Source organism: Protopterus annectens, chromosome 9.part0, assembly GCF_019279795.1.
Source record: "Protopterus annectens isolate FY-2018-M chromosome 9.part0, PAN1.0, whole genome shotgun sequence".
Classification (NCBI taxonomy): domain Eukaryota; kingdom Metazoa; phylum Chordata; order Ceratodontiformes; family Protopteridae; genus Protopterus; species Protopterus annectens.
Genome location: NC_056743.1, coordinates 499,220,528 through 499,234,258, shown reverse-complemented (window position 1 = coordinate 499,234,258; position 13,731 = coordinate 499,220,528). Strand labels below are relative to the sequence as shown.

The 13,731-nt window shown below is 36.9% G+C and overlaps 1 protein-coding gene across 1 annotated transcript in view; it reads left to right on the top strand.

The window, feature by feature from the left end:
• ADGRA2 (adhesion G protein-coupled receptor A2) overlaps nt 1-13,731 on the top strand; it is a 1,412,458-nt gene that overhangs the window by 1,359,568 nt on the left and 39,159 nt on the right. The window contains exon 16 of the mRNA XM_044083057.1: nt 10,790-10,913. Within this exon, the coding sequence (XP_043938992.1) occupies nt 10,790-10,913 (124 nt within the window). The remainder of the gene's footprint in view (nt 1-10,789; nt 10,914-13,731) is intronic.

Genomic DNA, 13,731 nt, shown 5'->3' with positions numbered 1-13,731 from the left:
GTAAGGGAGAAGTGATTTCAGTCGGGGTTAGCACAAGGACACAGCCACTGAGTTTTAAGATGTTCTTTGATATGTTTTTTGAAAAGAGACGTAGAGTCAAGGTTAGTTATTTCATGAGGGAGTTGATTCCAGATTTTCCCGACAGTATTAGAGAATAAGGAGTCCACAGCTTTATTGTAAGATTTAGTCAAGGCTACTAGGAGTTTTTTAGCAGAGCGTAGTGTGGCTAGGTTTTTATAAGGTGAAATCAGTTTAGTAAGGCTAGGGGTATCATCAGGATAATAAAGGGTCTTATGAATGATGAGTAATTGTTGATAGAGTAAGTGGTTATTAAGCTCTAACCAATCTAGTTGCTTGAGGTTGAGACAGTGGTGCGTTCTGAAGGGAGTAGCAGTAATGAATCTAGTTATACTATTGTAACAGGTAGAGAGTTTGGTAAGGTTGGTTTTAGATAAGTTAGTATATATAGCAGCGGCATAGAAAGGGTGGAAATCAGGTGGGTCTGGGCAATGGTCTTTCTAGCTGCTGGGGTAAGGAAGGGTTTAATTCTGTAGAGAGTACCAATTTTTTTGTTAACTGATTTAATGGTGGTGTTAATATGGTCATCAAAATTAAGACGGTTATCAATAGTTACACCTAGTAGGCGAGTGGTTATATCTGGGTTAATACAGGTAGCATTATTAGAGGAGATAGTGAAGAAAGGTGTGGGAGATTTGTGAGTAGGAGTAAAGAGAAGAAGTTTTGTTTTTTTGGGGTTGAGAAGGAGGGAGTGTTCCATAAACCATTTTTCTACATTATGGAAGACTGTTTGGGTGAGGGACTGGAGGGAGGAAACATTCTTAGCAGCACAGATTAAAGTTGAATCATCAGCATATTGAATGCAGCTGGCTTGAGGTATATTCAAGTGAAGGTCATTGATAAATAATGAAAAGAGAAGGGGACCTAAGATTGAGCCTTGTGGAACTCCAATGTTTACTGGGAGTAGGGACGATAGGTTATTGTCCCAAAGCACTGCTTGTTGTCTGTTTTGGAGATAACTCTTGAACCATTGATGTGCTTGTGTGCCAAGAGAATAGACATTTAGTTTGTCAAGAAGTGTATTATGGTTAACCATGTCAAAAGCTTTTGACAGGTCTAGGAATAGTGCTGAGGAGAAAAGATTATTGTTCCTATTATTATTTATGGAGTCAGAGAAGGAAAGAAGGGCAGTTGTAGTGCTGTGGGAAGGTCTGAAACCATGTTGACAGTTGGCTAGAAGTTTGTTTTGTAGAAGGTAGTTAAGAATTTGTCTGTGAATGCATCTTTCCATTATTTTAGCTAATGGGGAGAGTAAGGAAATAGGGCGAAAGTTAGAGAACTCAGTAGAGGAGCCTCCTTTATGTAGAGGAATAATATGAGATATTTTCCATAAGGTGGGGATTTTTCCTTCAGAGATAGTCCTGTCAATAAGTATGGATATGGGGTAATCTATAGCTTCTGAAGCAATTTGTAGGTATTCTGACGGGAGTTGGTCAGCGGATGGGGTGCAAGGTTTAAGTTTCTTGAGAAGCTTATAAATAAGAGATGTAGCGACAGGTTGAATATGAAAGGCATTAGGTTAGGTTTTAGAGGTATTTGATAAGGTAGCAGTAGATGTTGGTAATGAATTAGCTAGAGTTTGAATGGCTTCTGTAAAATACTTGTTGAAGGCTTCTGGGATCTGGGTGGAATTGTGGTGGCGTGTGGTGGTGGCGTGTCCATATTCATTAAGGATACCACACCTCCAGGCTAGTTGCTCAGCATAATGCATCTGAGATTATCCAAGTGCAACTAACTCTGGGCAAGACCACAATGCAAATTGTAGCTTGCTACAGTCTCCCACCATGCCCTAGGATTCCCACTCATTTCTTGATACACTGGAAAATATTAGGGTACAACCTAACACCCTAATAATGGGCGATTACAACTACCCCACCATTAACTGGGAAAACTACTCATGTACCAACTCTTGTGCTCAATGTTTTATGGAATTCATAAATTCCAATGCCTTGGATCAACTTATCCACACCCCCACCAGGGGCAGAAATATCCTAGATCTAGTCATTACCAACATGGGCAACCAGTGTTCCACACCAGAGGTCAATTCCTCGTTGGTCAGATCTGACCACAAGCAAATCATCCTAGACATCCACATCCCACCCCCACCATTAGGGAAACCACCGTAAAAAATTTCTCCAAAGCCAACTTCACGCTTCTTAAGACAGAAGTGGCAAACTTCAAAACACCCATGCTGACGGACAGTAGAGATAAGACTGCTGAATCCTGTACAATTGCACTTTATAAGCACTTGCATGAGTGCATGGATCGTGCAAATCCCTAACAGAACCAAGATGCTATCCTCCAAAAAAAGGAAGCCAATCTGGTGGTCCCCTGCTATAAACAAACTCTACAACAGAAGAAAGAAACTGTTGCAAAAAAGAGTAAAATCCCAGGATTGGAGGAACTCCATGGTCAGCCTCAGTAAGAAGCTGAGATCCCTCATAAAATCCTCCAAAGCTAGTTACGAAAACAAAATCCCCACTGATTCTAAAGACAACCACAAAGCATTCTATAGCTTTGTCAAGAATCTCAATGGCAACACTCAGATCTGCTCTGAGTTACAGCACAATGGCACTAAATATACAGAAACAACTGATATTGCCAACATCCTGGCAGATAGGTTCAGTGCTAACTTTACCCCTCTCTCATCCCCTAAAGGGGCCATCTCTATACTGGAAGAATGCAAAGTACCTGTAATCATGGCTGCACAGGTAAAAAACACACTCTCCAAAGCCAAGAACACAGCATCCATGGGACCTGGCAACATGCCAGGCTGCGTTCTACATTAACTACAGAACGAACTGAAACCCCACCTAAGTACCATGTTCAATCATACCGTCACCTCAGGCTTTGTGCCCACTGAATGGCACACAGCAACGGTTATCCCACTCCACAAAGGGGGAGCCATCACGGACCCTGGGAACTACTGCCCCATTAGCCTGACGAACCTGGTCTGCAAGGCTATGGATCGTATCATCATGGAACTTATAAACAATGAAATTGGTAATCTCCAGACTCTGGACCCTACCCAGTTCAGGTTTGTAAAAGGCAGATCATGTCTCCTAAACCTGATAGACTTCTTTGAAGCGGTCACCAAAGCCGTAGATGAGGGTAAGATGGTTCACACAGCCTATCTAGATCTCGCCAAGGCTTTCGACACCATCCCCCACTCTGGAATTATAAACAAACTCACTAAACTAGGTATAAATCCCTATGTCACAAGATGGGTTGCCAACTGGCTTGCTGACAGAACCCACACTGCAAAAGTAGCAGACTCTAAATCCAACTTCAGACCAGTGACAAGTGGAGTACCATAGGGTTCAGTCCTAGGTCCTCTCCTGTTTGGTATCTAATTCACTGAAGTACAGGCTAACACAGAAGGTCTTTGGCTAACAAAGTTCACAGATGACTGCAAACTAGGAGCCATAATTAAAACTCCTAATGATGTGGACATCCTATAAAAGGGCCTCACTGAGACAGATGCCTGGTGTACAGAAAAATAATTTTCTTGGGTGGCAAAAGCCAGGGTACCATTTGGCTAGGCTTATACAGACCCTAGGGCCAATAGCCTAGTACCCACCTATGAACCTATATGGCTGAAGAATACAAGCTGTGAATACAGTATTATTCATATATGCAAAAAAAGGAATGTAAAAGTGATGGCGATACATAGGATCAGTAAGTTTATCAGTAACAAGTGGCAAATTGTTTATCAGTAGGCTAACGTGATCTCTGTTCTGTCATTAAAAGGTTTTCTCTTGAAAAACACAAAAACAGCCACCGAGTAGTCTCTGAAACACCAAAACGAACCTTAATATAGTGAAGCGCTTTTCGTCTACCCAAATAGGTAGACTTCATCAGACAAACATATAAAAACAGTGTAACAACCTTTTTAAAGCTAAAAATGCGCCAAATCCAAATCATGAGAGAGTTTTATTAATGTATTTCTAGAGTGATTATATTTATCGGTTTTATATTTTGTTTTTTAACATGTTATTGATAAGTTCACTTTAAGAGGTTAATGTAATCTAATTGATGAATTAATTCCCCGCCTTTTTGTGCTGTTTTTACTACTTAAATGGAGCTGGTGTTCTTCTTATTGTATTCTGATGAAGGCTGCTTTGTAACAGTCGAAAAGCGCTTAAATTTATTAAACGAAGTTTGGTCGCCAGTGCTGTTTGGGCTTTTTTTTGTTTTATTAAGTTTGTTGTTATAGTGTTTATTAGTTTGAATGGCTTCAAGTCCGACTTCACTTGGTAACCCACTTCTACAACAAGGAGCCATTACCGCTTCTATTGAACCTGGCACAGTTACTTTGGGAAATAACGTTTCACCTGTGGACAATAATGTTTTACTTTTGCTATCTACAAGGATTGAATCCATTTGTTCTCGCCTTGACCAGCTTGATCAGAACCAGCGTGTTTTACACAATTTAAGAACAGCGAATGCTAGCGAGAAGAACAGTGGTAATTCAAGTGCACCAGCTGAAACAAATTCGGCCAGCATAAGTACCGGCATTATCCAGCATGCGGATCTGACTGATAATAGTCAAACTGACATCAGTACACCGCCACCGGCACAAAGAGCAACTGTTAGTCCACCCGGCTCAATCGGAGTTTCAGTTTCTCAAACATCCGATCAACGGGTTTTAGCTTTTACTAACCCATCCCATCTGGTACAGTGAGAGTTCTGGGAGTAGCAGCAAGTTGTGCGGTTACCGGGTTATCTAACGATGGCATCATGGATCCAGGACAGTTTTTCTTTTTCAAATATGAACTGAGTTTCACCGAACCAGCAGGGTGTTAATACGGACAATGTACTAAACCTGGTCTCCAACATAGTAAGTTATTTAAAATTGCTTGATACTTACTTATTTAAACTTAAGAAAACTCAAATGGAGATAGCGTATTTCACTGAATGTCTTAAACAGAAAATGATTCCAAAGGGTTTACGGAGAACTCAGTATCTGACAGGTTTGGTGAAGGATTCTCTTTTTCATAAAGAGCTTCTACAATTATTTGACCGGCACAGGTTCGAACTATTAAATCTTATGATTAAGCATTATTAATTTTTAGCCAATGATATTTCTGACTCAGTGCTAGAATTGGACAAAAAATGTTGTGGATGATGTCGAATTTGTGAGATACAAATTCGAGTATACTAGAATTTTTTCAAGTATTGATCAGCACATGCAGAAACTGCAAAATAATAAATGTAAAAAACTTGAGAGAGATTCTAAGGCTTATAGCCAAGGTTTAGCGTATCCCCTACCTCCTCCTGCACAAGTTTGGCAACGAAGGGCCGTTAATGACACAATGAATTCAAATTTTCATCAAATTATAAATCAGAGTGAGAGTCAACCAACTGCTGAGCCTAATTATGATACGATTGACTCCTTGACTGACTCTGGGCTTCTTGAGCCTGAAGCACCTCCATTAAGGAGGAGTGAAAGACTACAGAATGGTCCTCGTGTAATTTATAATAATAATTTTAGGATGCAACATCAAACAGGTCCTACTGAAAGTCAGGATTTTCAGCAGGTGAACCATTCTGGTGCGAGACCAAAACAACAAAGGAACTTTTACAGCAACAACTCCAAGCCCAGATCAACAAGGATCATGAAGTAATGTATAGGGAGGACTCTCGTGGTGAGGAAGTAATAGGCCTTACCGAGTTTTCCTCCCGGTCTTGGACTGATTCATCTAATGAGTTATTTGATTTTAATGTCAGCTCAAACTTTTTAGAACTTGATGATAACTTTGGGATAGAAGTTAATACACTAGGTCCAACTGTTATTTTAAATGAAAATCAAGACTTTAAAGTTTTAAATTTTTCTTCTTATCCTATTTCTCCTGAATTGGTTAATTTGTTTGCAAAAGGTTACACTTATGTTCCCCGGCAGCGAATTGATGTAACTAAAATGATTGTAGAGCTTAAATTTTATACAAGAAAATTGAATTTTCAGCTCCTATTTCGTAATAATACTGGTCTAGAAACAAGGCAACCATACCGCATTCCTAGTACGTTTAACCCCCCCCCCCACCACTGCATCCGGTTATTCAATCATTTGAGGCTCTATGCAAACTAGATTTTAGATCCCTAGCAAGACAGAAGGTATTTAACTGTGCTAAGTTTGCATATGATAATGATGAGCGTGATTTAATCAGGTTTATACATACACAAAATATCCGGATATGTAAACCTGATAAAGGAGGGGGTTTAGTAGTGTTTGATGTGGATAAGTATAATGATCGAATCCTAGAACTACTTAATAATGAAACATATTCCATTAGTTCCAGATCTGAAGTTAATAGTGCATATAATTTGGTTAAATCTTGTATTAATGATCTTTTTACTGAGGGTTGTATAGATCAACATTTATTGAACTATATGACAACTTCATTCCCAGTGTATCCATGCCTGTTCGGCATTCCTAAGATCCATAAATACCTTTTAAATCCCCCTATGAGGCCCCTGGTGGATAGTCGTGGATCACCACCTATGTTTGTGCTAAAGTTATTGATTCCATGTTACAAAAATTTGTTTTATGTGAAGCACAAATTTGTAAAAACTCCTGGACATTTTTGGCAAATATCAATACTTTAGAGTTTAGTCCTAGTTATAACTTGTTAACAATAGATGTTAAGGACTTATATACTTGTATTCCACAGCAAATTGCGATTGAATGGGCTGCTTACATGATGAGGAAACATGGGGCCTCTTGTCATGACATATCTTTAGTGATTGAACTGTTAGATTTGGTGTTATCTAATAATTTCTTTACATTTAATCAGCAATTTTACTTACAGAAAGTTGGTTTGGCCATGGGGTCCCCATGTGGGGCCAGCGTGGCCAACCTTGTAATGGCCTATTGGGAATCAGAACACGTTCAAAAATCAAATATATATTGAACATGTGTTATATTATACAAGATACCTTGATGATATCTTTGTTTTATTAAAAGGGCATGAACAAGTAGCTGATGCATTGTTAGAGGTCTTTAATACTTCAACTGAATTTTTAAATTTACGTCAACCTTTGATTCAGTGTCAATATCTTATTTAGATGTATTACTTAATAAGAACATGGAATTGAACTGTTATACGGCTAAAATTTTTCGTAAAAATACATATTCGAATATGTTTCTTCACTGTTCAAGCTGCCTTCCTTTTCATCAGAAAAGGGCTGTTGTTAAAGGGTAACTTGTTAGGGCAGCCCGGATTTCCACTCGAGGCGTAGACTTTGAAGATGAATGTGAATTTTTGAGAACGGCATTCGAACATAGAGGTTACCCGTTAGATTTGTTGGATGACTTAATACAAGAAGTTAGGATGAAAAGAATTAATCATGTTTATGTACCTTTGTTGGTTGGGAAACCTGCTGTTTTGGATGATATTTCTAACGCTGAAGAGTCAGTTCATCCGTCTATGGGTGTAGTGTCTACTGTTTCAGGGGTCGATAACATGGCTAGTAGTTTTATCTTTACATATTGTGTGCAGAGTAATTCTTGCATCAATATAATTACGAAGAATTGGGGTCTGTTTAGATCAAACCAGAATTTATTAAATAAACTTGGAGAGAGGCCGAAATTAGTTTTTAAACGAGGCAAGAATTTAAAGGATATGTTAGCATACAGTTCAATTCCCTGTGTTAAGACACCAGGGATGGTAAAATGTGAGGCTTGTAATATGTGTAAATATATAGAAGTATCTAATTCCTTCATGGTTAATGATTATAAATATAGATTACAAGGCAAGTTTAATTGTAATTCAAAAGAAATAGTATACTCGGCTAGGTGTATGCGTTGTCCTGCTTTCTATGCTGGTAAGACGGAGCGGAGGCTCCGCGATAGAATTTACAACCATATGTATGCTATTAAACATAAGAAGGCAGACAATGCTTTAGCCAAACATATTTCCTCGTTTGGTAACCATTATTTTAAATTCTTGGTTATCGATAGTATTTCTCTGAGTTTTCGAGGTTGTCCATATGCACTCAGATTGTATGAACTTGAATTAAAATGGCAAATCAGGCTAGATGTCTGTAATGTTCCTGGCTTGAATGATGCAATTTCTATTAGTAGTTTGTTAAAGTTAAAGAGTTTAGATAGATAATTTAGTTAGAAGTATGTATGAGAGTGTTTTATTAATGTATTTCTAGAGTGATTATATTTATCAGTTTTATATTTTGTTTTTTAACATGTTATTGATAAGTTCACTTTAAGAGGTTAATGTAATCTAATTGATGAATTAATTCCCTGCCTTTTTGTGCTGTTTTTACTACTTAAATGGAGCTGGTGTTCTTCTTATTGTATTCTGATGAAGGCTGCTTTGTAACAGTCGAAAAGCGCTTAAATTTATTAAACGAAGTTTGGTCGCCAGTGCCGTTTGGGCTTTTTTTTGTTTTATTATTCTTTGAGATCAGTAAAAAAAAAATCTGAGAAGTTTTGGTTCATCTGCTGTTGATTGTTGTTTATAAGTCTGCAATATTAATTTTGGCCATGTAACACAGTAGATCAATTTTTTTTTCAAGTGTCTCCCTGTATGCAACTGAATAACATTTTTGTAAGATGAAAGAAAAGGTGCTATCAGCTGCCAGGCAGCAGTTGGCTGGAGACCTGACTATAACCCAGATGACTGTGATTCGATTACTGGCCCTAGCCCTGAAGGAGGCAATCAGGGACAGGGAGATGTGAAGAGCCATGACTGCCCTGTCACTCCCAGGAGGAAGGTGGGATTTGTGTGTATTCAATCATGCAGGATGGTGTGATCTCTCTGGTAGTAACTGGAGAGACCACTGATCATCCTGCAGGGGGGGAGAAGTAGGGCTACCTGGAGGCAATGCCTCTCATGGAAGTGAGGGAACAAATCCTTGAACATCCCACTGCACGTCCACTTACTGACATCTTGCTGAAATGCATTCCTATTGGAGCCAGGGAAGAAAAATAGAAAAAAATATGTGAACCACACCTAATGGCTGCCTGGTTGATGATCCCCCCTCTTAGTCATCACTCTTCTGGTGCATGAACGAATGGATTAATTAACCAAGAGAGGGTCTGATGGTCAACAGGCAGCATGGGCAAAAAGACTAAAAAAAAAAGTCACTATAATCTAAATGCAGACTTCTCAACAGCTGTGTCACTTTTTTCCTGCGGTGGTCCTCAAGACTTCTGTCAGCTAAAGCTCAAAATGCAGTAATTTTGCAGTTGCTGTAGTTGTCCTGTAGTAGTAGTGATCATTTTACAAATGTTTAGTAGCAGTACTACTGTGGCTGCTTTTGTACTGTAACTTGTAACTGTATGAAGAGAGTGAAACATATAGTCTGCTTTTAAAAAATGGGATGTATTTTGCTGCTCACTGTTGAATTCTGAAAACAGTACACCATGATTTTTATTTTCCCGAAGTTCTAGTAAAACAGGCCAGCAACCATGTTTATAAGAAACAATAATAGGGTTCTATTTGCCTTTTTTGCATAGCTTTTGCAGGTAATTACCATCACTCCAAACACCTAGTCTACAAGTCTACTGGGGGAAAAAAAGAAACTGAAGCAAATTTGAAAATGTGTGCTAAGAAACTTTTTCTACAGTTCATATGAAAATGATGTCAATGAAAAAGTAGTATGAACTGGGAGAAGAGAAACAAAATAAGCTTGAAGTGTTGATTAACATCTATGAATTTCAGCAAGCCATTTATTTAGACTGTAAAGGAGCTGTTGTGATCATTCAAGACCAGTAACATACAAGATAGTGCAATTTATGAGCAGTTCCCCCACACCACCACTCACCCACCAAATAATGACTACAGTACATCAGCCAGGTAAATCACACTTGTTTTCTGGCAAAGTAAGATTTTCCCAGAAAAATTTATTTTTGCAAGTAATGTATGTATTACATTCTTCTAAGTATTTTAAGTCGAATGTATTTAAAAAAATGGGCAAAAATTCTCCTCCAGCTTATTTCAGATGTAGTGTATCTTGAAATTTAAAACAAGACCACCTATAACTAAACCAGTGCTTAATCCCTGTTCTGTGACCTCAGAGATTTTTACAAGTAGTGTATAAAATGTTATAATATTTTATTGTTATTTTGTAAGCCATAAGCTGAAAATGTGTTGTTACTCTTCTGGGTAACAATCAACCACATTCTGTGACCCCATCTTTGTGGGAAAAAAAACTCTTCCTGTGTTGTCACTTACCTGGTAACATGTAATTGGTGAATTCCACAGTATTATTACATATGAGGGTGGGAGGCTGGCATAACAATTAAGGTATTTACGTTACAAACATCAGGTGCAGAATTTGATTCTCACATGGGGTAATTGGCTAGACTTAAATAGTCCACAAGGGCAGTTAGCCTAGTACTAACCTATGAACCTATGTCTTCTTTTAATTGTATTGCACTGCATATAACCCAATTACTTCTGCTAAAGTTTTCTAACTGGCAAGTGTGAGAACAAGGTCAATTACTGCTTTCAAGGTAAACTTTTTTTGTTTTTTTTTTGGGTGGGGGCAGTTCATATGGCATGTTGCCTGATTGGAACCTTGGTTACACACACCACTTCTGATGACAGCAGTCTTAATGTTCAGTATGCTAAATTAAATATTTTTCAAGCTATCTGTTCATAGACATTTTAGATGATGGTCTAACTGAAAAACATATCTAAAAGACATGGACTTTTTCACTGACACTACTGACTAATCTTTCATTTTGCAGCACTATTCACATCTCCAGAAAAGGCTGGCACATACTACTGAATGTCTGCTTCCACATTGCCATGACATCAGCTGTTTTTGCAGGCGGCATCAACCTCACAAACTACCATGTCATCTGTCAAGCTGTGAGTACTTGTTTACTCAGGAATACTGTGCATGTGGATCAGATCTATAGTTCATAATCTACTTATATAGTTCAAGATTTGTTCCACAATTCTTAACATACATTGTTCTCTTTTTTCCTTTGTAGGCTTTTTTAACATATCTTAATAGTTTGCATGAAAACTGTTTAATGTACATAACTTACTAAAGATAAACCCTAAAATAAGACCTATTTGTATTCATAAATCTTGTTACACTTATACATTTGTTAAAAGTGTATATAAGAGTATACACACATATGTATTCATAAATCTTGATACAGTGTTTTACAGTCCTTAAAAGTGTATACAAGTGTGCACATATTTATTTATAAGCCATGTTATACTAATATACAGTCCTTAAAAGTGTACATGAATAGCACTACTATATGAGAGTGTAACCATATGCATCAGTCCAAATTTCATTTATGTCGACTGCTGTGTTTCTAGTTGTAAAATTGTGATTTTTCAGCGTTTGCCATTTCATAATTTAGAAAAATAATTTCCCTACTTTTTACAACACCTGATCAGACTATCAGTGCCAAATATTTGGGAAGTTAAGCAAGGCAGTATGATAACTTTGATATTTAGCACTATAATCAATAGCAAACTAAACCGCCACAGATAAAAGTAATGGGTAGATAAAATGATCATCATTAGTAATTGGGTGCCCCAGGGTTTCAGGATGCTTGAAAAATTACCATTCACTAAGTTAATAGTTGGGAGAATGGAAAGAACTGGTTATAAAAAGGTGTGTGTTATATTTTAACACTGCATGCATTTAGTATGTGCTGAAATTTTGAGAAACTTCATCAGTGATATATCTTGTCGAATTATGTTAAGGTCAAGCTTCAGGAGATCGTCTGTAGCATAATTCATAAGTTTTTCCCTATCTTTGCAGTTCTAAGACCCTGGAGTTAATTTAAGTTCCAGAGGTGTGGGAGGAGAGCCCCCAAGTAAAAGCAGTTTATTATTTTATAGTGATCATAAACGTAACTCATTTGTTTACATTTGAGATCATTTTATTAGATGATTTGAAGGTGTGATAAATGTTGCTGCTGACGAGGTTGTTCTTTATGTTTACTTTCAGTCAGTGTCATCTGTGATGATTCATTGTATACTCATATATACAGTATCTAGAACTATGAATTATCAGGTGCACAAAGGCAGCACAGTTGTTTCCAGGAACAGGAGAAGAAAGGGCAGAATGGTTGACTACTGAAAGTCCCAAACAGCTTAAAACAGAATCCCAAAAGTCCCTATTGCTCATGACACAGTAAAATGTGCTACCACGGATCCTGTGTGTATGGGGGACTGTTTTAAACTTTTGGCAATGAGACATTTGTCCCTTTCGCCATGTTCTTCCTGGAATCAACCACACTGGCTTTCTTCACCTGATAGTAAGACTATATGTAGACACACACACACAGATATATATGTCTCTCTCTCTCTGTATATATATGTATATATATGTATGTATGTATATATATATATATATATATATATATATATATATATATATATATATATATATATATATATATATATATATATATGTATATATATACACATACATACATATATATATATATATATATATATATATATATATATAACCAAAATGAAAGCACCCAGTCAACAACGAAGTAACACAAAACGAAGGTTTAATTGGGCATAGAACAAAAAAGGTCCACAATACTCCAGACAATACGCAGTGTAAAAAACAATCCACACATCAACGTTTCGTCTATCCTTCTTCAGCATGAAATGCAAATCACTTAAACCCAGAAACCTGGTGTTTAAATACAAATAAGAAGATGCTCACAACCAATGAATTTTAACAATTAAAAATTAATTAATTATTAATTAACCACCACCTAAATGATGATTCCAAAACAATGTTGTTCACAAAAATAAAATAAAACACAAATGTTGAAATAAATACACTGATTGTAAAAGTTAAAAACAATTAAAAATAGTTTGAAAAATAGATTTTTCAAACTATTTTTAATTGTTTTTAACTTTTACAATCAGTGTATTTATTTCAACATTTGTGTTTTATTTTATTTTTGTGAACAACATTGTTTTGGAATCATCATTTAGGTGGTGGTTAATTAATAATTAATTTTAATTGTTAAAATTCATTGGTTGTGAGCATCTTCTTATTTGTATTTAAACACCAGGTTTCTGGGTTTAAGTGATTTGCATTTCATGCTGAAGAAGGATAGACGAAACGTTGATGTGTGGATTGTTTTTTACACTGCGTATTGTCTGGAGTATTGTGGACCTTTTTTGTTCTATGCCCAATTAAACCTTCGTTTTGTGTTACTTCGTTGTTGACTGGGTGCTTTCATTTTGGTTACTTGTTCAGCCGGCACCTTCCTTTCCTACATATATATATATATATATATATATATATATATATATATACACACACACACACATATAGATAGATATGGGTCTACCTCGTTTATTGCAGTTTCAGAACTTCAAAACCCATATGACCAAGACCACATGATCAAAGTTTTGAAACTTTGAATTGAGATCACCATACAGAGCGGAACTCGAAATTTACCATTTTCCTCACTTTAGTACGATCTCGAAGTTGGTATATTTAATTAGCAGGGGGGTGTGGGGGTGCAGGGGGCTTGCCCCCCCCCCTGCGAAAATGTAAAGAAAACATTTTTTTTTTTTTTTTTTTTTTTATTATTTTACTTTCAAAGTTTCAAAAGTTTGACCATATGGTCTTGGACATATGAATTTTCGAAGTTTTGAAACTTCAATAAACCAAACTAGACATACA